This window comes from Prunus avium, chromosome 3 (assembly GCF_965620075.1).
Source record: "Prunus avium chromosome 3, drPruAviu1.hap1.1, whole genome shotgun sequence".
Taxonomy (NCBI): Eukaryota; Viridiplantae; Streptophyta; class Magnoliopsida; order Rosales; family Rosaceae; genus Prunus; species Prunus avium.
In genome coordinates this window covers 5845360-5872707 of record NC_142286.1, presented here as the reverse complement: position 1 = coordinate 5872707, position 27348 = coordinate 5845360, and the positions used below count along the sequence as shown (strand labels likewise).

At 38.1% G+C, this 27348-nt stretch overlaps 3 protein-coding genes, 1 long non-coding RNA gene and 1 pseudogene across 5 annotated transcripts; 3 read left to right on the top strand and 2 right to left on the bottom strand.

Annotated features, from left to right (window-relative positions):
- Positions 1 to 1760: 1760 nt before the first annotated feature.
- Positions 1761 to 3699, top strand: LOC110769474 (mitochondrial arginine transporter BAC2-like). Its single transcript, XM_021973453.2, has 2 exons — positions 1761 to 2332; positions 2896 to 3699. Exons 1-2 carry the CDS (start codon positions 2069 to 2071, stop codon positions 3589 to 3591), a joined length of 960 nt encoding a protein of 319 aa, XP_021829145.1. The 5' UTR covers positions 1761 to 2068; the 3' UTR covers positions 3592 to 3699.
- An 897-nt stretch (positions 3700 to 4596) lies between these two features.
- PDX1.2 (pyridoxine biosynthesis 1.2) lies at positions 4597 to 6097 on the bottom strand. The gene has a single exon (XM_021973503.2). The coding sequence runs from the start codon at positions 5772 to 5774 to the stop codon at positions 4848 to 4850; it is 927 nt and encodes a 308-aa protein (XP_021829195.1). The 5' UTR covers positions 5775 to 6097; the 3' UTR covers positions 4597 to 4847.
- Positions 6098 to 7867: 1770 nt separating this feature from the next.
- On the bottom strand, positions 7868 to 8851 carry LOC148295506 (uncharacterized). Its single transcript, XR_015834687.1, has 2 exons — positions 8419 to 8851; positions 7868 to 8058 (listed from the first exon to the last, which is right to left on the bottom strand). It is a non-coding gene; the product is annotated as an uncharacterized LOC148295506 (long non-coding RNA).
- Positions 8852 to 19953: 11102 nt separating this feature from the next.
- Positions 19954 to 25910, top strand: LOC110769485 (ATP binding microtubule motor family protein). Of its 2 annotated transcripts, none has more exons than XM_088250847.1 (12): positions 19954 to 20400; positions 20667 to 20873; positions 21371 to 21559; positions 21788 to 21889; positions 22431 to 22508; positions 22668 to 22749; positions 23286 to 23445; positions 23526 to 23828; positions 24194 to 24412; positions 24510 to 24864; positions 25058 to 25123; positions 25359 to 25910. In XM_088250847.1, exons 1-12 carry the CDS (start codon positions 20236 to 20238, stop codon positions 25536 to 25538), a joined length of 2106 nt encoding a protein of 701 aa, XP_088106973.1. In that variant the 5' UTR covers positions 19954 to 20235; the 3' UTR covers positions 25539 to 25910. The 2 variants fall into 2 exon arrangements, with proteins under 2 accessions (XP_088106973.1, XP_088106974.1); XM_088250848.1 differs by having other exon boundaries at positions 19955 to 20400; positions 20670 to 20873.
- Positions 25911 to 26007: 97 nt separating this feature from the next.
- On the top strand, positions 26008 to 27245 carry LOC148295505 (peroxidase 53-like; annotated as a pseudogene).
- The last annotated feature ends 103 nt before the right edge of the window (positions 27246 to 27348 follow it).

Here is a 27348-nt window from a genome sequence, read left to right as displayed (position 1 = left end):
ATTCTAAAAGTATAGCCGCCCGGCTATACTCTTTAAATATAATATTTTAAAAGCTATGAATAGAATATTTTAAACATATAACTGCACCGCAATACTCCTTGAATAGAATAGGGTAAATTTCACTTTACTACCTGGAAGTTTCTTGAAATTTAGACTTTGCTCCATGAAGTTATTTTCATCTCAATCTAATGCATAAACTTTGATTTTACTATCACTTTCAAACTTCCGTTACTTTGACTGTCAAGTTTTCCGTTAAACGATGATGTGGCATTCATAGCTCTACGATGACCCACTGAATTTGTGCCATATAGACCAATAATTAAATAAATAATAATTTTTTTAAAACAAAATATAAAATATAAGTATATAAATAAATAAACTTAAAAAAAAAAACTAAAAAACCATCCCAAGCAACCCAAACCCAAATGGCCCCTGCCTTGCTCCTTCTCCCTTGATGCGCACTACACCTCATCCCCAAAAATTCTCAACACACGGACCTCTTCTTTTCCTCCCAATTCAACAATTTCAACAATTTTTTCCCTAATCCTTTTATGTGGATCTCTAAGTTCAAGAAATTGTGGTCCTGCAACTATACCACGTGACACGTGTCAACACGAAGCCTAATTATCTACTTAGCTTGTGCTACTAAGCATCTTATACGATAGTACATCCCGCGTGATGTGACCGTTACACGGAATATGGATGTGACCGTTACAAATTGCATGGTTGATGCAGTCAATAATGAGTTTAGAATCACCTTCAACCAAAACTTTTCGCCAACCTTGGTGAATAGCATGGGCGAGGCCATCACACAGCGCCAAGCAACACTCGGCCTAGTTAGTGTGCGATAATGACATGCGTTTCCTTAAATCTTAAAAGGCAAGGTCCAATTTAGGCTAAAAAATTAGCTATCATGAGTTCATGCACCCACTCTTTTTATTGTTCTCATCACATGACATGATAAAGAAAGTGGATATATGAATCAGTTTCCTGTATGTTTTTTACTGGACATAATTAGTTATTTGCTAGTGGTATGCACACTTGGTTAACAACGAAATTTCCAGTCAAAGCTTATTGTAACAGTTCAGGGAGAGAGAGAGAAAAAAAAAAAGGAAAGCTAGGGACCAAAAATATATGCAAAAGATAGAGATTTAGGGGTAATTGAAGAATCTCAAAGCATATATATAGTGTGAAATCAAAATATGCTCTTTATGTAACTAGGAATTGATTGAGTAAATTGGGGATTATGTAATCAGGTGTCTTTTCTTAAGTGAGTATTATCTACTTCTATAAGTAGCTGTGTAATCCAGAGAATAAATTAGAGAATGTAATTATTGGGAACCCATAAATTATCAGCAGCCAGAGATTTCAGGTATCATTTTTTTTTTTTTTCTCTTTCTTTTTGTCCCCATCAACCAACCAAAAGAAATTGCTTGGATTTTGCACCCTTTTTTAACAACACCCACCCAATCTAAAGCCACTTTGCTTAGTATTATCAACCCAATCTAAAAAGGCAATCTTTACCCCTTTTTTATCTCACACAACAAGATGGACTTAGACTGGGTGTAGATCACAACCCCTCAAGAAGTTTGGGAAAACACTAGGCTCAAACTCAAAGCACCTAAAAATAGACTCAACTGCTACATCTGGACATAGTCCACGTGGCAGTAACCCAATGCCCCGCTGAAAAGGAGAAACGTTGCCGTTTCTTTTCTTGAAATAGCAAACATTGGCCCTTTGTTTATGCTGTGTGTCAGCTTATAACCCAAAGAGAAAGATCAGTTTCTCTGTGCCATACTCTGAAGCAAGAAGTGAGAAAGACAAAACAGAGAGGGTGAAGTTGACGGGCTTGGCCTCGACCTCCAACAACTCTCAAATACTCTAATTCATCCCATTTCATTCGCTCTAACATTTCTCCTCCGCTTTGAATGTGGTGATGGGTAGTCTATAAAAGGCAAAAAAAAGACTTGGGTTTTGATCAAAAGATAGAGAAGAAGATTAGGAGTTGGTGGGTTAATTAGTTTCTGCTTAATAGTAGTGATTAAGATATTAATCAAGATTAAGAAAGATGACTGGTTATGTGGTAGATGGGAAACTGGATCATATGTGGCAAGATTTTCTTGCTTCAAGGTTTGGGAAAGAGTTTGTGGCAGGAGGGTGTGGAGGGATTGCTGGTGTGCTGTCTGGTTATCCACTTGACACTCTGAGAGTGAGGCAGCAGCATTCAAAGAGTGGTTCTGCTTTCAGCATACTTCGCAATGTCATCTCTGCTGAAGGCCCTACTGCCCTCTACAGAGGCATTGCTGCTCCCTTGGCCTCTGTCACTTTCCAGGTTTCTTCTTCTTTCTTTTTTTAACTCCAAGTTAAAGTTTCAGAAATTTTTAGTAAATATGTTTTTCTAATGTTTGTTTTTGGGGTCCGCCTGCATCCAAGGTCCTAGGATCGATTCCTCCCTCCCCAATATTGCTTGTATAAATAAATAAATAAAAGTTTGTTTTTTAGGTAATTTTATGTAAAGACATAATTGGGATTAAAAGTTTTTATTGAAAAAGAGTGGCTGTTTTAGATTTGTCACAATCCAGCTAGGGATAGATTTATTGAACTTATTCAATCATATTCTTTAATGTTCTTCGTGCTCTTTGCAATGCCGGAAGAGATTCAAGTTCGAACCTTTTTTCCTATAAATAAATATACAGAAAAAAAACTATACATGCGACATTTACAATAACGATCCAATTTTGTGACAGTCAAAACAGTTTGTTATCAGAAAGTAAAACTCAAATGCTTTTCTTGCATTATAAGCAACACTATAAGCATTGCGACCCCAGCATAAATGAATCATCTGACTTCAAACTTCGTTGGAAAATTTGGTAACAAGCTTTTTGTGCATTGCAGAATGCCATGGTTTTCCAGATAAACTCCATTCTCTGTCGAGCATTTAACTCGTCTGCTTCCACTAAAGACCCTGCTCCTTACAAAGCTGTTGCTCTAGGAGGATTTGCTACAGGTGCTGTTCAGAGCCTAATCCTCAGCCCCATAGAACTAGTAAAAATTCGGCTTCAACTGCAAAACGTTCAAGCATATGCAAACGCAAAATCTCATCAACTGCAATCCCACAGAGGCCCTATAGATGTTGCCAAAGCCATCATGAAAGCCGAAGGCTTACGGGGAATATATCGTGGTCTAGGCATTACTGTTCTGAGGGATGCACCGTCATTTTGTTTCTACTTCTCGACTTATGAGTACATGAGAGAGAAGCTTCACCCGGGCTGCAGAAAGAGTGGCGAAGAGAGCATGCGGACAACGATGCTAGCAGGAGGGCTAGCAGGGGTAGCAAGTTGGCTGTTTGTTTATCCCTTGGATGTTGTAAAAACCAGATGGCAGGCTCAATCTGTATCCCCGAAATACAATGGCATAGCTGATTGCTTCCAGAAGAGCATCAGAGAGGGAGGATACCACGTGCTCTTTAGGGGACTGGTAACCGCGGTTGTTAGAGCGTTTCTGGTGAATGGAGCCATTTTTCCTGCTTATGAGATTGCTCTGAGGTTCCTACATAGCAATGAAACCATTCCAGCAGTGAGTGCAATCTAGACAAGTTTTCTTTGCAAAATAATAAGGTTAGCTTGCAGTCAGTTTGTAGCCCTAAATTATCTGATGGATAATTTAGTGAAGATTAGATGGATGATTCAGTTTTAAAATAAAGTAAAACATGCCCTTTTTCCCTGATGGAGTGTTCTGTTCTGTTCTGTTCTAATTTTGACCGAGATCTAGTTCTACTTTCTTTTCTTCTTTTCTTCCATACGATGAGATGCAGTGAAGACGATCACATACACAACATAGGACAAAGAAAATTTACCCTCCTCCATGATAGCCTAGAAAAGCATGCAGACCCATATTCTGAGTAACAGACAAAGACAGCTGCATTTACACAAGATTTAAACCTGCAGAAATCTACAGGTTCAAACCATTCAATACTGTCCCCTGCATCAGCATTTACCATAGCTAGCAACTGACAGCACCCATACCTTTCTGTTGCAATGAATATGCTAGGAGCCTGAACAATTCCAGATTCTCAACAGCTTGCTTAAATGGATCTCCAGGTTGGAGAAATTTTTATCCTGTAACCACCACATGACACCCTAATTCACCATTGGGATTGCTGTAAATTATGCAACAGGAAGCCTAAGTATCTACTTGGTCTGCGCTGTGAGAATCATATCTACACCAAAAAAACCTTTGCATACTCCTTTTTTTTTTTATACACAAACGATAAATGGGGAGGGGATGGGGGATTTGAACACACAACCTTGAGTAATGGGGAGGGGATTTGAACACAAAACCTCGAGTGCAGGATACGTACTCTTAATCATTTGAGCTACCTTTGCATCTTTGCATCTGTCCCCTTTACTGATGACCTCACATTCTGAACTATTCCCAGATTAACCCATAAGTTAATATCACTGTTCAACATTCTGTTATTCTCACTGAACAGAGCAGTAAATTAGTAAAACATACCACCAAGAATTGCATCAGCTTCCAGCATCTGGGCTTCATTCAACAACTCAGTCTCTTAAAGCCTAAAAAAGGCATCAACACTTGAAATTGAAATTAGATAAAAATATAACTCATTTGGATTAACAAACTTATTCTCATTAACATCTTCAATAAGTACACCATTTAACCCTAATCATCATCACACAGCGGGACAACAAATTATTCTCCATTCTCATATCTGCATTTTCACAAAATTGGCCTCAATAATACAACATGTTAAGCTAACAAAGTCACAACAAAGAGACAGATCCAAGTATAACCTCTATACTTCATTACATGATTATGTTTCCTAATCAAACACCTCCATGGCCACGACCAAAGTGCTCGATCCTGTCCTCACCTAGATCCAAACCCGCCATCAGACCCGACAACCCAGAACTCGTCTCCACCAGCACATGCGGATCATTGTAGTTCCTAACTGCCTCAGCAATGCCCCTCACCCGCTTGTACGGATCCGAACAGTTGAAAACATCCGACCCGACAAAAACTCCGTCGCACCCCAATTGCATCATCAACGCTGCGTCGGCCGGCGTCACAATGCCGCCGGAGGCGAATTGCACTACCGGAAGCCGACCCATTTGCTTGGTCTGCGCAACGAGGTCGTACGGCGCTTGAATTTCCTTCGAAAACGCGAAGACTTCGTCGTCGTCCATGTTGTTGAGCAGCCTTATCTGACCCATTACAGATCTCACGTTTTTCACAGCCATGGCTACATTTCCAGACCCAGATAGATCCCCTTGGGTTCTTACGATCGCCGCACCTTCTCTCACTCTCCTCAGCGCGTCTCCGAGGGTTTGGGCTCCGCAGACGAAAGGGGTCTGGAAATTGTGCTTGTTTATGAAATGGTCCTCGTCTGCTATCGCCAGATACTCGCTCTCGTCGATGTAATCGACGCCGATGGCTTCGAGGACCTGGGCCTCGACGAAATGGCCGACCCGGGATTGCGCCATGACGGGGATCGAAACGGCGCGTTTGATATCCTTGACGAGAGCTGGGTCAGACATGCGCGAAATGCCTTGGGCGCGGGGTGGATCGGAGACGATGACGGAGCAAGCGCCGGCGTCCTCGGCGAGCTTGGCTTGGTCGGCGGTGGTGACCTCAAAAATGGCGCCGCCGCGAAGCATCTGGGCTAGGCCGACCTTGAGGGAATATGGGTTCTTCTTGGCGTCGGTGATTGCGCTGCCGCTGTAGATTGTGACCGCGCCGTCCTCTGCCGCCATTGAGGTGTTTGTGAAAATGCCTGAACGAAACAAAATGGCCAGAAGAGATTAGAGGTGCGATTTATGAATGATGGGTTGGAGTTTTGGCTTGTCTTTGGGAGGTGGGGATTATGTAAATTTAGAGAGAACTGGAAGAGGATGAGGATTGAGGAAGAAGGTGGGGTCTGTGGGTCGTTCGGTCTTTCTTGAAGCTTCGGTGGAAGTTTCTGGGGTTGGTGGTGGTTGTTGAAGTTGGTCGGTGGCTTATGAAAATGTAGAAACTTCGGTTCCCTTCTAAATTTGCCAAGATTGAAGGCATCTTCTTGCATGGTGTGTGTCCTTGTTTGGTTTTGGAAATATAAAATAATGTTTTGTCCCCCAATGATATAACTTGTTTTTTTGGGTAACATCATTTTACCCCTCAAGATTCGGTTCATTCTTGATGTGTACTACGCGGTTTTAATTTTGTCAATTTACATCATAATATTTTAAAATTCGACCAATTTATACGTTCCATCAATTTGACCGTTTGGTCTTTTATTAAGTAATAATGTGGCAAACACGGAATCCACTTTTTTAACTTAAGTGTCATAAAATATGTAACAAATAATATTAAAAAATTCTTTATTTTTAAAGTTAATTAAAATCAATTATTTAAAACAAGGGCAAAAAAACATAATTAAAAAACCCAACACTCTAACCAAACTCCACACCGGTCACCAACCAACTCGAAACCCAGCATCTCCACCACCTCATCCTTCTTCTTGCTCCTCCTTCTTCTCTTCCACTATACCCACATTCGTTCCTAACACCAATTTCTCCTTCAGACGCCCACGCTCATCAACACCCTTCAACTTCACCTCCTTAACCCACCCTCTCTCTCTCTCTCTCTCTCTCCCTCTCTCTCTCTCACACACTCACACACACACACACACACACAAATTAGCCAGCCCCACTCCCAAACCGTACAACTTGAACCCAATAGTGGTTCGACCCTTCGCTCTGACCCCGTACTCTTTAAACGAATCATTTAATCCGATTTCCCATAATTCGAGAAACTCACCTTCTTGGAATTCGAATTTTTCGTGTAAGACTGAAACGAGTCATCCCCAACATTCGCTCCGCTCCGATAATTCAAGAACCCATCCACCCCAAAAGTACCGCCACTACCCCAAATTAATATAGCCCGCACATGCATTGTTTTTCTTTTTAAAATAAACTAATAATAGTCCACTCTAAGTAAAGCAAATAATAGCTCAATTCTCTATTTAAAATAAGCCCACTCCTGAAGCATATAGGAAATAATAAACATCAATCCAAACCTATATAAATTTGATTAGGGGCTCGTTTGGCATTGCTTATTTCGGGTGATAAGTGATTTTTAAAAAAATTTGGGAAGCTCAATCCGTTTGGTAAACTATGAGAAAATCACTTATTGTTAAAAATTGCTGTGAGAGAAAGCTATAAAGGAAAACAGCTAATGAGGTGCTTTCATTTTCTGATTATGCGGGAATCAGTTTCGAAGAGGCGTTGGGTTTAATGATTATGAGGGAATTATTTTCTAATTATGTGGGAATTAGTACCAACAACACTTTTAACAAAAAGTTTACCAAACGCCAAATTGCTTTATCTTACAGCTGATTTCTCTCACAGCAAATCTGACAACGATTATTTTCACAGCACAGCAATGTCAAACTGGTCCTAGAAGCAAAACTCACGCTAAGGCTCTACCAACTTGAGCTATTCTAATTGTATTGATATTGGGCTACACCCATAGAGAGCAACAAAAAAAAAAAAAAATCTTCTAGCCACCCAATACTAGGCCTGGGCACGGTCCGGTTTGGACCGGTTCTCAGGCAAAATTGGGACCGAAACCGGTACTGTTCACCGGTCCGGTCCGGTTTGGATTTTAACAAAAATACCAGACAAAACCGGACCAACCCGATCCAGTTTTGATCCGGTTCGATTCCGGTTTTTACGGTTTGGGCCGATTCTTCAACTTAATTGAATATTTTTTTGTTCTTAAATTTTTTTAAAGCTTCAGCCCAATTGATATTTAAAACCTTTTGGGCCTAATTATTACCGATTGGCCCAATTCACATTCACACTGCAAATTGAATGAATCCATCAAGCATTAATACAATTTTTTGACAAAACAACAAATAGCAAGCATTAATATAAAACTTAAAACCTAAAAACAAAACAAAATAAAGCAAATTTAATTACAAACAAATTACAGAAATAGAACACATTCAATTTTCTGCAACATCTTCAGTCTTTCTTTTTATCCATGCTACTTCAGTACCTGTTTCAAAGAGCAACAAATTGTCAATTGTTGTAATGTTATTTTCTTTTTCTGAAAAATAATGAATGAGCTTCTCTCCCATCTAAAGTTTACAACAACGTTCAAAGATTTGCATGCCACTGAGGAATGATATCAGGAATAAAGAACAGGTATGTCAAAACACAACAGGAAAAAATCGAAAGAAGAAAAAGAAGAGAATCAGACCTCAGTAACATCATCAGCCCCAAATCATAGAAAATATCAATACCATATCAGAAGAAACAAATGAAACCAAAAGTGAAATAAACGCACCAAAATGGATAGTTGACCAAAAAAAAATACAGATCTGCACAAGGGATTGGAGAGATAAGAGACGCTGACCTGCTTTGGACTGGGACTTAACCCAGATCTCCAAGAACTTCACCCAGATCTACAAGATGAACACATATATGTACAGAGAAACAAAAATGAAGAGAAAAAGAAGAAGAGAGAAATACAAAAACAGAGTTGCAAAGAAAAGAGATATAGAGGGAGAGAGAGAAACATAAAACCAAGAAGAAAAAAAATCAGAGTAATAGAAAATCAGAGAAAGAGAGGAAGAAAAAAAGAAAATAAAGACGAAATGAGAGGAGAAAGAATAAGAGAGAAGAAAGAAATAATAAGAGGGAAAGAAGAAAAAAGAACTGAGAGGAAAAGAAGCAGAAGAGAGAAGAAAGAAAGAAGAAAAAATAAGTTGAGGAACCGAGAGGAAAAGAAGCAGAAGAGAAAACAAAGAAAGAAAAAGTAAGTTGAGGAAATCTGAGAGGGAAAAGAGAGAGAGGGCGTGAGAGAAAGAGAGTGATGTGAGATTTGATAGGATTAGGATATTAAAATATGGCTTGTTGGACTTAGCAATGGACTTGGGAAATTTGGGCTTTTTGTTGGTATAATGAAATAGTTGGGTTTGGGCCTAAAAAAATTTCACAAATATATATATAATATATAAATATATAAAAATTAATTCTATTGGACCGGTTCGGATTGGACCGGTTCATTAGGGTGAAAAACCGGAACTGGAACCGGTTTGAACCGGTTCGGTTTGGATTGGACTCGGTTTTTGACTTTTCCGGTCAACACGGTTTTTTTCGGTTTTTTTCGGATTGGTTTGGTTCGGTTTTGCGGTTTTACGGTTCCAATGCCCACCCCTACCCAATACGCCATATTTGAACCTTGAGAGCCTAGAGGAAATAGCTTTCCTCCTCTAAAAAATTGTACCAACCCATCTTCAATGGGTACTTCAATCTTAGTAAGTTTTTTATTTTTTATTTTTTATTATATTCAATTTCCAATTTTAATTGTTGTTGTTAAGTTTTTATGATTTAGGGTTTGAGTGAAAACATTTGGAGATTGTTGATATATGTTTTATTCTGGCAACTTGAATTATTAATTAGCATATATGATTTTTGGTGTCTAGTATTTCTTGTTAGGATATTATGTCACATGATGATAATAGACTGGCAAAGAGAGGAAAAACTATTTATTCATTCTTTAAAAAAAGTAGTAATGAGAACAAGGATACACCTTCTGCATCTAATGTTGATACTTCAATTCCTGAGGAACTTACTGAACTCGAATCTCATTATGATTCTTGTTTGGGTTTATTAAATATGTTCAATTCATCTTGTACAATTGTTGAGAACTTGATTAAGGATGGAGCCACTAATTCTATACATGGGGAAGTGACTAGTACGTTCTAAGTAATGACATCTTACGAGTTCATAATATATCTCCTCTATAAAATAAAAAAAATTAGCCTACCCTTATAAAAATTATTGGGTCCACCATTGACCGTCACCGCCATAGCTCTTGAAATTGTTATGTGGGTTGTTCGCAAATTGGCCGTACCCTTTAAACGAATCATTTTGGCCGGTCCCAGACTCTCTGTAACCTGTAAAACCCGACCCGATTATGTTTGCGTCTTCAGCTTAGCTGCTGAACTCGATCTGGTTGGCGCTGATGGTTTTTCCGTAGCTGACGAACTTTGGAGGCATGGCTTCTTCGGCAACGATCTAAGTTTCGAGAGGTTAGGGTTTCAGAGGAAGGAGGCTAGGGGCAGGGATGGTTTCTGATCTGCGATGTGATGGGTTAGGGAAGGGGGAAAGTGGGTTGTTTGCAGGCAATGATTGTAAGGTGGTCTGGGTTGTTTGCAGGTGGTGGTTGTGAGATGGTCTGGGTTGTTTGCAGGAGATGGTTGTGAGGTGGTCTGGGTTGAAAGAGAAGAGAAGGTTTGGTGGTGAGGTTGGTGACGACCTGGGGGGTTTGGTTGGAATGTTGATTTTTTATTTTATAAATAATTGATTTTAATATTTTTAATTAAATTAAAAAATAAAGAATTTTTTAATATTATTTTTAACATATATTATTACACCTAAGTTAAAAAGGTAGACCCCACGTTTGCCACGTCATCACTTAATAGAAGACCAAGCGGTCAAATTGACGAAACGTGTAAAGTAATCAAATTTTAAAACATTATGGCGTAAATTGACAAAATTAAAACCATGTGGCCAGTTTCAAGAATGACTCCAAATCTTGAGGGGGTAAAATGATTTTAGCCCTATTTTTTACAAGCAATTGTGAAAATGGGGTTTATTACAAATATTTTTATGGTTTTTAAAAAAAATAAATTTCACTATTCATAGAACATATTATAGATATACCATGCATGCATACATGAGTTAAATTAGTCGGTTATATTAATGTCGTCCCTTTATATCCAAGTCCAATCCCCTTTAAATTATAGTAGTTTATATTATCGCTTACATTAAAATCGCTAACATTCAAAAAAAGAAAAAAATTACTATAAATGGATGCTTGCCTCTCATCTTAGTTCCTTTTCTTTCTCATATTACTTACTAGTCTACCTTCTTAACAAACAACAAAGCTAATTAAAATTTTAACTCTTATAAAATTACTAAACCAACACATTTGTTTTAGTTTGAAATCGTTAAACTCTATAGGCTTGGAAGTTCAATTCAATCTAATACGGTCAAATAATTCAATTGAGGTTGAATTGTATTGTTATTGAATTTGATGATCGATTTTCTTTTAATGAAGGGATAAAATATTGAAGGGAAATTTGCATAACTACCACCTGAACTTTCAAGCATATGTGCCATTACCACCTAAACTTTTAATTATTATTATTATTTTTAACCACCTGAACTTTGAAAAGTGTTGCAATCCACCACCTACATCTAACTCCGTTAAAATTTCTGTGAAGTTTAAGGGTATTTTCGTCAATTAACTATAACTAAGAATAATTAAAAAATAGAATTTTAAAAAAAAAAAAGTTAACCCAATTACAACGTGTTCCCCCTACCCCTACTCCTACTTTCCAACGTCAATTGCCCCCACCCTCTGCACACACCCTACTCTATATTCATCTTTGTCTCTTGGCATCTCTTGTGTGGGTTGTTGAAATTGAGTAGCAAATATGGATAATAACTTCAAATATACTGGGGAGCCACCAAATTACAATAAGCTTCGACAATTACGTATTTATACTTTTTAGATTGTGAGTCCTTATTTGGTTAGTGGTGTGGTGATTGATACATTCGAATTTTTAACGTTTTATGGTTGGTAGTGGTTCTAAATTTATGTGTTTTATGAATTTTCTTGATTGTTTAACTTTACTATAACTTTAAATTTTTTTTATTGTTGTTTAAAAATAGAATGCCAACTTTTGTTTGTTCAATGTTTTATACGCAGAAGGTTTAGATCCAGCCTTGTGGACTGCTGAAATACACCATGTTGGTCAACTTCTAAACATAGGTAATGAATAAGACTTTTATTGTGGTGGTAGTGTGGATTGGGTAGACAACTTAAATCGAAACTACATGTCACCTTTCGATTTTGATGATTTTGCAAAGAAATTGGGGTATTAAGAACGTATGGGTTGGAAAGTAATTTGGTTTGTATTACAATTGATGAGGTGTTTAAAAATAAATAAACCATTGCAATCTAATATGATATTTGGTGGAATGGAATGATGATGCAGAACAGATGGCGGAAGCAATTGAAGAGGAGCTGGAGCAACGCACGCATAAGGGCAAATCGAGTAAGCTACAGATTTGGGCTCCAAGCTTAGAATCGGGCCCATGACCTGTCGATTTGAAGGGAACGACATCACGAGTAAAACCCATTTCTTAGCATTGATGTATGAGCTTTTTCGGGCATCCGAGATCGTTTAGTAGCCCGAAATTCAGTTTTAAAGTTTTTTTTTATAGTTTTTGGAAACTTTGTTATTTTCCTATTTTAATTTCTTTGTTATTCATAGGGTTTCTAAGAGTATGTAAGCATACTTTAGGTTTCCTCATATCGGTGGTTAGGGTTATGTTTTGTTATTCCAGTTTATCAAATAAACCTTGAGGTTTCCTCATATCTTCCTAGTGGATTCCAGAGTAGCATGTTTTAGGCTAAGGTTGCTAATCAATTGTCACGATACGTCAAATAAAGACGACGGAGTAGAGAGAAGAGAGAGAGAGATATGGAGGTTAGCTTTATTGTTTTGTTTTTTTAATTATGTTTTATTTTTATAATTATTCTGAATTATAGTTAATTGACGAAAATACCCTTAAACTTAACGGAATTTTTAACGGAGTTTGACGTAGGTTGTGGATTGCAACACTTTACAAAATTCAGGTGGTTAACAATAAAAATTAAAAGTTAAGATGGTAATTGTGCACATGCCTGAAAATTCAGGTGATATTTATGCAAATTTCCCAATATTGAAATACATAAATATGGTTCTACTAAGATCTACTCCCTTAATTTTTGGGAATTTGCAATGATTCAATATGAATGAGATTGTAGGCTTTAAAGTTCGATACAATTTGATCTAAAGTTAAAATCTAATCACAAACGTGGATTATGCTAGTTGGTTAAGGCAGTATGCCCGTCCCTTTGTCCTTGAGTTTGATCCCACTTTCTGTACATTAGAGTAGTTTAAAATATATGTTTATTTAAAAAAAGTTAGAATCCAATCCCAATTGCACCATAGAATTTGATGAGGGATTTTTAATAAAGGGTAAAATATTTAAATACTTTCTATTTAGATCAAAACTTGTCAATATAGTCCCTTAGTTTTTTTAGCAATTTTGCATATGATTTAATGTGGATCAAATTGTAGGCTTTAAAGTTCAATTCTAGTGATAGGGCACTTATCTCCTCCTCACATTTGGTTAAGTGTTAATTCTATTTCAAACAAAGAATTAAAAAAACGTCGATACTATAACTATGGCTTAATTGTAGCAGTGGTCCCTGAACTATACCCGTAGTTACATTTTCGTTCATTAACTCCAAAATTTTGGCCCTGAACTTAACGGCACCGTTTGTCCTTACTGTTAAGTGTCTCTAATGTGCCTTCAATTTCAAGGCCAAATTTTTAAATGTTTGAATGTTTGTACTTAACGTGCCGTCAACCCATAAACAAAATGTTTGAATGAGTAAAGTGGAGATAAAGAAGACGTAGAAATACATGGTTGAAAGCGACAGCTTAGTGATTGCCATTGGAAAGGAGCTTGAGCTACTCCAGAGTTAATGCCCTTCACAGAATAAATTGTTCGTAGGACTCGAGAGGATGGTTGTTTGGGCGGCTAGATTGATGGTTTAGGTGGCTAGGTTGAGAGGTTTGGGTACACAAAGGTGTTATTAGCTGGGTAAAAGTCTTATTTGCCCTTAAAAATATATCGCGTGACCAATTTTAACAAAACAAAACTAACAGAAGGACAAATGGTGCAACACGGTATCTAATTGGGGGACCTCCGCAACTATTTTTGCGCCTAAACAACACGTGGCGCTCATTAATTAAAAAAAAATCCTCAAATCGTCCAAAGCCCCCCCTCCCAAATCAATTTCCAGAGACCCCCCAGATCGAAACTTATTCCCCAAATTGAAACCTAATCCCATTTCGCATCGATTGGAACAACAGAGAACGCAGTTTGGGTTACTGTAAGTTGAGATGGTGTGGGGTTTTTGTCCTCTTGGGTGTCGTGCTCCTCGTTACTGTAAGTTGCTTCAGGTTTTGTTTTTCGTTCTTCTTGCTTTTTGGTTTCGTCAGAAAGGGCTTGGGGTTTTGTTTTTTTTGAACCTTTGATTTGCTTTGAAGTGTGCTTGAGAAAGTGATAGTTGTGGTCCATTTATGTTGGTGCGTTGTTGGAAAAAATATTTTTTTTTTTAAAGCACTTTTTTTGTCATACCAAACTGCTTTGGATTCCAAACAATATTTAGTGGTCCAAGACCTCTACATTTGTTTATGTCCTTGTTTATTCGCCATTTCTGTATTCAACCACTGTTTATTGATAGGTTTGACTGTTATGTGGCTTTGTAGGTGAAGATGATAAGTTTATTATTCGAATGAACCATGGGGGTTCTATATATGACAACCTGTACGTAAATGGGACTCTAGACTTCATTCATTTTTGCGATAAGGCCAAATGTCTATGTTTGAAATTGGTCTGATGGTTAAAGAGTTAGGCTATAATGGTATAGTGTTATATCATTATGAGCTTCCCAACTCTTTTTCTGTAAGCTTCTCTCTGATGAAGATGTTATGAAAATGTGTGAATGTGTGCCAAGAGAGAGGGAGATGATATTTATTTGATACAATTGGCTGATGACCCTTATACCTTTTTAAACAAACATAAAGAGATCGAGCTGCAATGGGTTGATGGTTCCGAGCTACAAAAATAGAGGTCAGTGGTGATTGAGGATCTAGGATATGCTGATTGTAGTCCTGTTATTCCTTATAAGACAAGGAGCAATGTTGAGCACCCAACTAAATATCCTTAGCCACATAAAGTAAAGATAGTGGAGCAAGAAGTAGTGAATGATGTTGGGGATTTTTCTGAACCCGAGGCACCAAAGAAGGGAAAAGGTATAAGGTCTTCAAAGGGTAAAATAGTGGCTCTACAGCAGGCACAAAAGAAGGGAAATGCTACAAGGTCTTCAAAGGGTAAATGTGTGGCAATGACAAGTGCTACAAAAGGTGAAGATAGTGATGCATCATTATCTGATGCATCTAGTTTTGTTGACAGTTAGTATAGGGGGATAACATTGAGGAGATCACTGATGATAACAATTTTTTGCAACAATAGATTAGAGACCATGCCCCAATTAAAGATACTTTTTGGCCTCTTGAAGATGAAGAAATTAATGAGGGTGAATGTGGTGTTATTAATGAGGGGGAAGGTGGTGGTGTTCAAAATGAGAGTGGGGTCCATAATTTTGACAAATTGGCAGGTGGGGACCAACCTTCAAAGACTGGTCAAAATGGGGACCAACCTTCACAGACTACTCCAAATGGGGACTAACCTTCACAAACTAGTCAAAATAGGGACCAGCCTTCTTGGACTAGGGATTTTCACTGTACATATCTTGAAAACACTAGATTGGAAGAGGGGGATCAAGCAGTGGAGGATGAGTTAAGAAGTGTTCATTCAGATGAAAATGATGAAACAGTTGCAAGGGGGAAAAAATTCAAACAATATAACCTTGAAACAGACAAAGCGAACCCTGTATTTGATACTGGAATGATATTTAGTGACTGCAAAATTTTAGATAATCTGCTTGTGAATATTGCTTGTTGAGTGGGAAACATGTCACTTTCACCAGGAATGAAAGATATAAGTTGAAGGTAGTGTGTAAAGCAGTGAGTTATCCATGGCAGATTTATATGGCTTGGAAAAACCCTACAGATAGAAGCTTGGTGGTGAAATACTATAATGTTATTCATAATTGTGTCATTGTTTTGAAAACACACAAGCCTCAAGTAAATAGTTGAGAGATAAGTTCATGCCTAGAATTCAGTCAAATCCCACGATGCCTCCATAGTTTGTAGTGAACTCAGCCTCTTTTGAGTTTAAAGTGGGTATATCTAGGATGAAAGCTTACAAGGCAAAGACAGAGGTGCTTCGAATCATTGAAGGAACAGTTGCTGAGCAATATGCCATGCTCTGGGATTATTGCCATGAGCTGAAAGACAAAAACCTTAGCTCCACAACAAAGATGCAGTTTAAGTTTGTTGATGGTGTACTAGTTTTTAAGCGATTGTACATTTATTTAGAAGCATTAAAAAGAGGGTTTAAGGTGAACTACGTGACTTTTATTAGCTTAGATGCATGCCATTTAAAAGGGGTTTATGGTGGGCAATTGCTTACAGCAGTTGGGATTGATCCCAATAACGAGACTTGGGTGCTAGCTTATGCTGTGGTTGAGATGGAAACAAGGGACTTATGGACATGATTCATTGATTTGTTGGCCAAGGATCTAGAAATTGTTAATTCCCATGGGTGGGCATTTATATCTAACACGCAAAAAGGATTGTCAGGTGCATTTGAAGACATTGTGCCTAATGCTGAGACAAAATTCTGTATGCGGCACCTGTGGGATAACTTCAACAAAACTTATAAAGGTAAAGTTTTGAGGGATCCATTATGGACCTGTACTAGAGCTACCAATGTGCATTCTTTTAAATATCAAATAGAAGCAATGAAAACCTTAGATGCTAACCCAAGCCAGCATTCAAATATCTGTCCTACATTCATTCGTGAGGGCACTCCTAATGGGTTGAAGACCATATCAACAGGTCTTCCATCTTGCAAATAAGGCATATCTTGTCTAGGTAAAATTTTTGAAACAATACCCTTATTTCCATGTCTTCCAGCTACTTTATCACCTACTTTGATTTCACGTTTTTGTGAAATATATACACGAATCGTTTCTAGATTATAACTAGAACCCCTTGAGAAGCCACCAACACAACCGTCTAAGTCTCATTTCAGAACTCTTATTAAGTGTGACATGCTGCATAATAACTTGTGTGAAAGTTTCAACAATAGTATCAAGACAGTAAGGGACAAGCCAATTATCACAATGCTAGAGATGATCAGATGCTTGTTGATGAGAAGGATCTAGTGGAGGAGGGAAAAGATGAACAGTTGGCCTCATCAAATATGCAAGAACATTTTTTTACCATGTCCAAGATAAAAAGTTAGAAGCATGCAATCATACTATGCAATGGTCTGGTGGTCCTAAACATTAAGTGGATGCAGGAAGAAGTGACCAATATGTGGTGGACTTGGATAACTACACTTGTTCTTGCAGAAAGTGGGAGGCATTCCTTGTGCTCATAGAATTGCTGCCATACATTACAAAGGAGGGACACCTGTGGAGGATTACGTGCATTCATACTACAGTAAGGACAGTTACATGACCCTCTATAACAATCTGATTATGCCAATTAATGGGTCATAGCTATGGGAGAAGACCAACTAGACACCAATAAAGCCATCAGCCTACACTAGACAACTTAGAAGACCTAGAAAGGTGAGGATAAAAGGACCTGAAGAGAAAATAGATAAGATTGGGAAAAAATGGTTGGGAAGACAAGGAATGCAAATGAGGTGCAATATTTGTGGCTCAACTGGCCATAACAAAACTACACACCATAGGAATCTACCTCAAAAGGAAAAACCACTATCAAGGGGTAAATGAAGACCGAGAAAAATACCTAACCAAGACCCTGTTGTTGCTTCTGTGAGTGCCTATTATTATTGCTAGCCTATTTATGAAATTGTTTTCTTGTTTCTTACTTAAAACCTGAAACTAGGGATGGCAAAAATCCCCGTTGGGTCCCCGACCCTAACGGGGAGAGATTTCGGGGCCAAACGGGTATCGGGTACGGGGATCCCCGAACTTGAAAAATCCCCGACGGGTATGGGGGAGGGGATGGTATTGGCGTCCCCATCCCTGAACCCGACCCGAAAATATATATGTTTATATTTAAATAAATAAATATATAATTATAATATTTATGTTTAACTCTAAGTTAACCTCTCTCTCCTAATTCTTCCTAATCTTCTCCGGATTTTCATATTAATGTGATTTTGAATAGTTGATTTGAACTTTATATTTAATTTGAATGTGTTGAATGATAATTTAATATGAAACTTAATGTTAAAATATATGATAATTATTTTTTATGCAAAAAAAAATCGGGGATTCGGGGCGGGTATGGGGGATAGTCCCCCGACGGGGACGGGGACGGGGATTCCCCGAAACCTAATAAACGGGGATTGGTTCGGGGATGGGGGCGGGGATGGAGAGCGGGGACGGGGATGGTATTGTCATACCCGGCCCCTACCCGGCCCGTTGCCATCCCTACCTGAAACTGTTTTCTTCTTTGTAGGATGAAGCAAAAGCAACTACAAGAGCAAGGAGAAAGCTTGCATATGTAAGGGCAAAGGCGATTGCTGCTGCGAAGAAGGCTACACTAAAGGCTTCCTAGCCAAATGCAACTGATACTGTTGGAATTGGATTGAGAGCATCCAAAAGACAGAGAACATAGGCTCTTGGTTCTTAATTTATGACTTCTATTGTGTTTTGAACTAGTACAACTTTTGGTTTTGTGATGTGGCCACTTTTATCATGACTTGGAAATGGTTGTACTCCATATCAAGTGATTATGTTCATTTTGTATTTTGAACTGCAAATGTTGGAAAAGTATGTATGTATTTTAAACTCAATATATAATGGAAATTGCCTTGAAGCTAACAGTCTATGCATTTGGAAATTGCCTAACATTTCTTACATAAACATCTTTCATACAAATTGACATGGGAGCTTACACAAAACCACTTTCATACACATAAAGGACTTTGATTTTCCAAAATGTCCCACAAATGGCCACAAAAAACATCACCCAAGTCTCCTAAATTGTAGACCCTAAAATTGAAGTGCTAATTTCACATTCTTGGAAGATCCAGCCTCTCTCCATTCCAGTACCAGCATTCCCAACAACACAATAAAAAAAATCCACGAACCCAATACACTTGCTTATAGAAATCTCTGTGCTTTTAAGGCAGCTCTAACCTTTATTTTCAATTTTCAGTTTTCCTCTTCCTTCTTATGTAATCGTTTCAATAGTCCAGATATCACAATCTTCGACATTTCCTAAACTTGTGGATCATACCATTCAAAGAATGCACAACCTCTTCTTACCCCATAATCAGCACAACCCCAAAATCTTCTCCCAGGTTTGTTGTCAGTCCACGATGTTGTTAGACGACATTGATTGCCGCAACGACAAATAGGCGGGCCCACTTTGCATCTTTGATTTGCTGACATCATCGACATCGTTGTCTTCATCATCTTCGTCTTTGTCTTAGTCTTCTTCAAATTGGAACCTAGGGAACGATTTCTGTCGAATTGGGGCTTAAGGTTTGAGGAGTCTGGGGATGTTTTGAACTTAAGATCTGAGGATTTTTGTGGCCATGAGATGCCAAAGATGCCCTTAAAGAATTATCCAACTAGACACCACATAGGCAAATAACGGATTTCCTGACGATCTCGCTAATGGAGGGGGCAAATTGTAGGGTTTCCAGGAGTTTGAGTATATACTCGTAAATGTCTCTAAAATTGGGTTTGAGATTGAAATTGACCTCATAGTTTAGGGGGTTTTATGTAAATGTTATTGATGTTTTTTGGGTTGGGCCGTGAAGAGTCCAAACCCCAAAAAACAAACCCAAAAAGTTGGAAGGGTATAAAAGTGCGCCGAACAGCCCAGGTGGGTCCCAAAACTTCAACGCCTTTTAAGCATTTACCGCTGGTTTGATATGCGTACTATTCAAACTACGCCGTCCGATCACCCACAAACTAAAAAGCTTCCAAAATTTCGACACGTGGCACCGCAAGTCACAGAATTTGAATGAAGTCGTCAAGCGCGCAACAAAAATAGTGGGCCCCACCACGTGAGAAATGGCCCAGAGCATTCAAATACAGAAAACAGGACCCACCTGAGCCCAAAATTCAGGTCAGGTGCCAAAATCGCCACTCGCACGTGCCAACTGTTTCTTCAAAAATTCAAAGCATTCTTTGCTTCTGCTATATCTTTGGGTTTACTCGAGCCTCCATTAAAGTTCAGCTTATATATCACAACAGGAAAAAAGGAAAAAAAAAAGGGAAAAAAGAAAAGAAAAAAAGAGCCGAAGAGAAGCTACAATAAAAGCTTTGAAAAAGATCGAGATTTCATTCCAGCAGCAAATGGTCGAGATTTTTCTGTGTATTTGAAGAGAGAGAGAGAGAGGGGTTGAGTTCCCGATCTGAGTTTGTGATTGGAGGGTCCGATTGAGATTTGGATCGGGTGCAGAGAGAGAAAGAGAGATGAACGGGGTTGGGAGACAAGGACAGAGATCTAGTGCGGCAGGGGTGCACCACCAACGACAGTACTCCGATAACTTCTTGGAGACTTCGTCCAATGGCAGGTGGCTTCAGTCAGCTGGTCTTCAACACCTTCAGTCTTCCAACTCCTCTGGTGCTCCTCCTCAGGTCTGTTTTTGCTTCCAAAGAAAACCCATCAAAGTTCAGTCGAAATGTTATAGCAAATTTGAATTTTAGGTACAATTTTGTCAGCATTTGTTGTTTACTGGTTGCTATTTTAATGAAAATTTTAAACTTTTAATGATTTTGGTGGTACCATTTTGATCAGACCCAGATGAGATTTTGAATCAAAAGTTCAAGCATTGAACTTCATAGATCTGACGGTATTGTTTTGTATCTAAACCGTTTGATTGTTGGCTTTTGTGCATTCAAAGCAGGACTATGGCTTCTATGGTGGAGGTGGAGGAGGACCGGCTTCTAGAGTGTACCGGAACGCACAGAGAGGGTACAATGAGTTCTACGCAGAGGCGCCATCGACGCCTCCTTACAATTCGCGGAGAAAGAGCGGCGAGGAGTCGCCCAATGAGTTCAGTCCTGGACTCTTGGATCTGCATTCCTTTGATACTGAGCTCATTCCTGACGTGGGTCTCTTTTCATTTCTAGTTACTCTTTCTTTGTTTTCTGTTTCTGTGTGGCCACCTTGGCCATCTCTGTATTTTATTGTCTATTGCAATAAAATTTGTTTCCTTTTAAAAAATAAAAGTTTTGTTATGATCCATAAGTGTAAATGTGTTTCCGTGCCTAAGTGTTACCATTGATTTTTTATGTTGTAGTTCAGTTCATGAAATATTTCCTATTACGAACATTGTGATTATATGTTTCAATCACTTCTCTTATTTCAGCAGAGATCTTATACTTGCATTCACATTTGAACTAGTGAAATTAAATGCCTTTTGTTGTTGTTAATATACTAAACCTTGGCCTGCGGCTGCATTACTAATGTTTAGTTGCTGAGGTTTAGTTTCATTTTTTATTTGTTGGCAACAGATATTTTGTTTTCCTCATTTTAGTTTCATTTTTGTATTTGATAAGAAAGAGATGCAGAGTTGTGCTAATTTTTTTTGTATCTCGTGTATAGATGCAAGTCACTGGGTTGTATGATGGTGCTTCTCTATATTATCCGTCTCGTGGTAGAAGCTTTGATGATTCCGAACCCTACATTTCAAACAAACAAACAGAAAGGGCTCGTGTACCAGATAACAACCTCCTAAAAAGTTTTGCTGCAGACAAAGAGAAAGCTAGTTCTGTAGCAAAGATCAAAGTTGTGGTATGTTCTATCATAACATCATCATTAGTGCTTGTGATTTCCACTTTTTACCTGAAATGAATTCACATGCCCATGAGACCACCAGGCATTTTCTGATCCAAAGTTTGTAAACATTATGAAGTTGCTTGATGTGGTAAAGGAAGAAATTGTTTGAACTTCATACCAAGTCAGGCCTGTTACACTCCTTTTTTTTCTTTCCTAAGTTGATTTATGATTGTATGAATGCAGGTGCGGAAGAGGCCGCTTAATAAAAAGGAGTTGGCAAAGAATGAGGAAGATATCATAGATACACTTTCCAACTCTGTAACAGTCCACGAGACTAAGCTCAAGGTAAATGTCACTTGGTGATGTGTTGGCATGATTACGGCTTACCAGAGAAAGATCTGATTCTGGTCAAAAAGAACAAAATGAAGAACTGTCTCTTTTTCTGGCCAAGGGCATGATAAAAGTTATTTGTATAAGCATAATGATCAAAATTAAAGTCAGAAAATGTAGATGATGCCCTTTTTGTTTTTGGGCTGTCAAAAGATCCACTAGAAAAGGAACAATTTATATATGCTTTAAAGGTAGGATGAACGAACTTTAACCGGTTTGGAAAAAAAAAATGAACTTTAAGAGGCAATATGTGTCAAGCACCTATAAGAGAGATTAGAAAAATATCATCAGTACCCATAGTTGCTGCTCGTCATGTTGTGTGGAAATATTTGACATCCGTATTTCATTTGTAGTCTTGTTACGCGTTGCATTAACCGATAATCTTTCATGAGTTTTCTTGTTTTCCCTTTCTCCTTGATTAACCTGACACTGAGCTCATTATTCTACCAGTACCAATGCTTTTTATGTTTCTGAGTTCGTTCTCGACGTTCTGCAGGTTGACCTAACAGAATACATGGAAAAACATGAATTTGTGTTTGATGCAGTGCTGAATGAGGAAGTCTCAAACGATGAAGTACGTATATTGCTATTAAATGAATAGCAGAAAACAAAAATTACAAAAACATGTATAAATGTGGAATTATTGAATTATTATCACTAACATTATATTTGAAACACGTCTCTCACTATGCTTTAGGCTGCTTATCATACTGTTTTCATCCTGTACCTGTAGGTGTATCATGAGACTGTGGAGCCCATAGTTCCAATAATATTCCAGCGAACAAAGGCAACTTGTTTTGCGTATGGACAAACTGGTTAGTGGCCGTCTCAAATCTATGGTTTTTTTACAGACTTGTTGAACAACTCTGTATAATTTTACATGTAATATTATAGTATTTTTCCTTGTAGGTTTTACATCCTTATTCTTATATTTGATAAACAGTAAATCATTCTGATAATGTTCCACCTGGATTATCTTACCATACACACTTTAAGTTGATGACACCTCCTGATAGACCTACTCTGAGTATATTTTCCTACATTTAGTGTGGAGTGGTGTAAACTTCCTAACAATGCTAAGTAATTTAAATAAGGAAAATTATTTTCCTTCATCATTACACACCCACAGAGACTCACATGCTTAAAATATGTGAAATTTTCCTTTCTCTATATTTAAATTGCTCATTTGTTTACATCAAAATCTCAAGGGAAATTGGCCTAAAATATTGAGGAAATGTCAACTAATACCATTTTATTATTTTTCACCCTTGGGACTTTGATTGATGTCTTTTTGAGGCATTAAATATCTGGTAGATTTACTAATCAAAGTATGTTTCGGTTGCCTATTCAGGGAGTGGAAAAACATATACCATGAAACCATTGCCTCTTAAAGCATCACGAGACATCTTGAGGTTGATGCACCATACTTACCGTAGTCAGGGATTTCAGTTATTTGTGAGCTTCTTCGAAATATATGGGGGAAAACTTTTTGATCTCCTCAACGATCGAAAGTAAGCCATTCTATCCTTTCTCCTCTAGTTAGTATTAAGAGGTTTAAGATAACTTGAAACTTACAATTCAAATTCTACAGAAAGCTTTGCATGAGAGAGGACGGCAAGCAACAAGTTTGTATTGTGGGTTTGCAAGAATACAGAGTGTCAGATGTGGAAACCATTAAGGAACTGATTGAAAGAGGAAGTGCCACAAGAAGTACTGGTACAACTGGGGCAAATGAAGAATCCTCTCGTTCACATGCCATACTTCAGCTTGCTATTAAGAGGTCAGTTGATGGCAGTGAATCAAAGCCTCCCCGACTTGTTGGCAAGCTGTCCTTCATTGATCTTGCTGGAAGCGAACGTGGTGCAGATACTACAGATAATGACAAACAGACAAGGTATAGTTCATTCCATCTTCAATTAATTTTATCCCAGAGGAAAGCCTATCACTTTTCATATCTGTGAATGTATGTATATATAGTAGCATACTGTGCCGGAAGTCGCTGTTTAATATATTAGACTTAAGATATCTGTCTTCTCCTGTTTTGTCTTATTGTTGGGGATAGTGGAAAACTTAATTTTTTACACATGTCCCATCAGTCGATGAAAAGTTTGGGATATAAGAAAGGGAAGTAATTTGGTGTTGGAGTTGAAGGATGGTGAAAAAACATCATAGCTCAAATCACATATAAGATTTAGATGCTCTTTTCTCAATATTTGGTGGATTGCTGCTAAAATAGCTGTTTCAAAAAAAATGATGCAGAATGGAAGGTGCTGAGATTAATAAGAGCTTACTTGCATTGAAGGAATGCATTAGAGCTCTTGACAATGACCAGGGTCATATTCCTTTCCGAGGAAGTAAATTAACTGAAGTTCTTAGGGATTCATTTGTGGGTGACTCCCGTACTGTGATGATATCATGCATATCACCAAGCTCCGGATCCTGCGAACATACTCTCAACACTTTAAGATATGCTGACAGGTAAAATGCATTTTTGTAGAAGTAAATTTCATGGTATATATATGTTACTCATTCATTCCCCTTCTAATGTTTTCTTGCTACTAAAATTACATTCTAGGGTGAAGAGCCTTTCGAAAGGGAGCAACCCTAAGAAGGATATGCTACCTTCAACCTTAAACCTCAAGGAACCAACAAATTTACCCTTACCTTCAGCTTTGCCCACTGCTTCTACCTTTGAGGTTGACACAAATGATACATGGCCTGTTCAAGTTGAAAAAGAGGAATTTGATGCTTCAGAAGAGCCCTATTATGAGGCCAAAACATTATGGAAGAGAAATGGGAAGCTAGAGCAGTACAATGTTTCAGCTTCAGAGGACAAAGTTCGTAAGCCAAATGGTCAGACAAAATTGGAACTGCCAAAGTTTCATTCAAGGAACTCAAATTCAGATGATGATTTAAATGCCCTGTTACAGGTAATAACAACAAAAGACTTAAGTACAAAGACATGGTACAAATAGTTCAGAAAATGGTGCGGCAGAACAATTTGTGTGGCAGAACAATTTGTGATATAAACTTTCTATAATTTCTACGGATAGGATTAACCACTACATAGAGTTATAAACCAGAGTTTTGTTAACGTGTAAAGCCTATGTTGCATGTTTCCAGGAGGAGGAAGATCTTGTGAGTGCTCACCGGAAACAAGTTGAGGACACCATGAATATTGTTAAAGAGGTATGCGATTTCAATTCATAATTGAGGCTTGAATGATTTTTTGTATAATTTTTTGTTTCATATTTTAGCATGCAAGAATGTGCAACTGGATGGGTTTCTTGAGTTTCTAAATGCAGATAGCCTGATGCATACCTTTTGATGATTTATTGTTTTCTTAGATTTCCAAGCATGTGGTGAGTTCTGGCGGACCTGATTATGTATGTATGAAGTTTTGACTTGTGTAATGAATTTGCAGGAGATGAATCTGTTGGTAGAAGCAGATCAACCGGGGAATCAGCTGGACGATTATGTTACTAGATTGAACACCATTCTATCTCAGAAGGCTGCAGGCATTCTGCAATTACAAACCCGTTTAGCTCATTTCCAGAAGCGTTTAAAAGAACATAATGTTCTTGTATCTTCTTCTGGTTACTGAATTCATGCGGAACTGGAGATTATATAGTTAGATCAAGTGGTGCTGCTCAACAAAATTTTATTGCAAGATGGTGTTCACAATAGCATAAAGGATTGGGTAATTCTTTTTTTTTTTCGTGAGATATAAGCGGAAGCAGAATATGAAATTGGCATCTTATGTGGGTCATTTGTTGGGTAATTCTTCATGTAAACTCTACCAGGCCTCAGGGACTTGGAGTTTTCCTTGGACTGTCCAATTTTTATTTTACAGTGTAAGATTTTTATGAGAATTGGATATCATTTTTTACTAGCCATTGTATGGATTCCCATGCTTTTGTAAAGTTCTGGATTGTTGTAATTTGATTAAAATTAGTTGGACTGCTTAGTGCTTGTACCCGTCTTCTTCAGCAGGTTATACATACCAGATTTTCATGTTCTTCTTCATCCTTTAAATTCTGCAGAATTTTTCATGTTTGTAATTCATAGTAACAATGACATCAAAGTTTATTCTAATAAACTTTCGGAGGCTCTACTTAAACAACTCAGCTTGTGTCAAGCTGGAGCTTCTTTCGTAAGTTATTTGGTTAATCTCAAGATCTATGACCCGTTTTGGGTCATTTCCTAATCCAGTAGTGACCCATTTACTTCAAATTGATATCGCAATTGACACCAACTTTCTTTAAAACATGAGGTCGTTTTTGTCATTTCACATTCTATCTACCCGCCACCATGTTCGTTTAAAACCCTGCGAGGCTAACAAGTTGCAACTCTTTGATGTGGATTCTGCGTTTTCATCTCACTGATGAACTCATTTGCTGAAAGACAGTACACTTTCTTGCAACATACGAGCTGCTTTCTCCCAAAGTACTTTACCGGAGGCCCTTGCATCCTTTGCATCAGGGGGATTTGGTGAAAGAGAAACTGTCAGCCTCTTTGGCATTCATCCTTGATGTAGAACAGCTCGTGGAGAAGGCAGAGGAGCAGTTGGAGCGACGCAGGCTCAAAAGCACAATCCATTCTCTATGTTTGAGTTCGAGCTTTGATTTGGCTCATGACCCGCAGTTTCCCATTTCTTTATTGTGTTTCTTGGGTTAAACCAAAACAACATAAAACATAAGATTGAAACTCTATTTTTTTTCCCTTCACTAATTTTCAGGTTACCTGGAGGATTTCGTCATCTTTGATGATTACAGTAGAAATGTAGTTAACTCGGTTCCAAAGAAAGAAAGAAATGTAGTTAATTCTGTTCAATTGGATCACGGTTTGTCTGGTAGATTTATAACTAGTATCCGGGCTCCAGCTGGTTTTGTACGGTAATATCCCAAACTGGATGTCTGACTGATATGAATATTTGTAAAAGTTGCTCATTGCTTTGTAGGTGGTCTGCTCTTTCTCGCAGCATTGGAGTGATACACTGCAGATTCTTCGAAAACCGTTTCTATAACTTCAGTGGTAGCCATGAGCCTGACCCCATCTTTAGATGTTGACTTCCTTCACCTCATGAGATCAACATGCAATAACAGTCAGAGTCTTCTACAAGGTACATGAATTCTCTGACCAGCAGCTGATGGCTGGGGAAGGAACTTGGAATTGCGTTTGAGGATATGCTGTTGATGCCTACTTGTTCTGGCCAGACTTTGCCATGGCAATGATCAAGCTCTCAGATTTGTTTTTTTTCTTCTTGTTGTTTTCTCGTAGTTTGAGTTTCCAGAATAGGACATGGCTCTAGATACTTGTTGAGACCCTAGAGATGGTTTTAAATTGTCTAAAAAGTCAGTTTAATTCCTGAATCCGATTCACTAATTCACGTTCATATTGAGCTGCAGTGAAAC

Bases quoted from the DNA above. Each gene is read 5' to 3' on its own strand.
- LOC110769474 (XM_021973453.2), top strand. From the start codon at position 2,069: ATGACTGGTTATGTGGTAGATGGGAAACTGGATCATATGTGGCAAGAT. The intron at 2,333-2,895 runs GTTTCTTCTTCT...TGTGCATTGCAG, and splicing joins TGGCCTCTGTCACTTTCCAG to AATGCCATGGTTTTCCAGAT.
- PDX1.2 (XM_021973503.2), bottom strand. From the start codon at position 5,774: ATGGCGGCAGAGGACGGCGCGGTCACAATCTACAGCGGCAGCGCAATC.
- LOC110769485 (XM_088250847.1), top strand. From the start codon at position 20,236: ATGAACGGGGTTGGGAGACAAGGACAGAGATCTAGTGCGGCAGGGGTG. The intron at 20,401-20,666 runs GTCTGTTTTTGC...GTGCATTCAAAG, and splicing joins CCTCTGGTGCTCCTCCTCAG to CAGGACTATGGCTTCTATGG. The intron at 24,865-25,057 runs GTAATAACAACA...GCATGTTTCCAG, and splicing joins ATTTAAATGCCCTGTTACAG to GAGGAGGAAGATCTTGTGAG.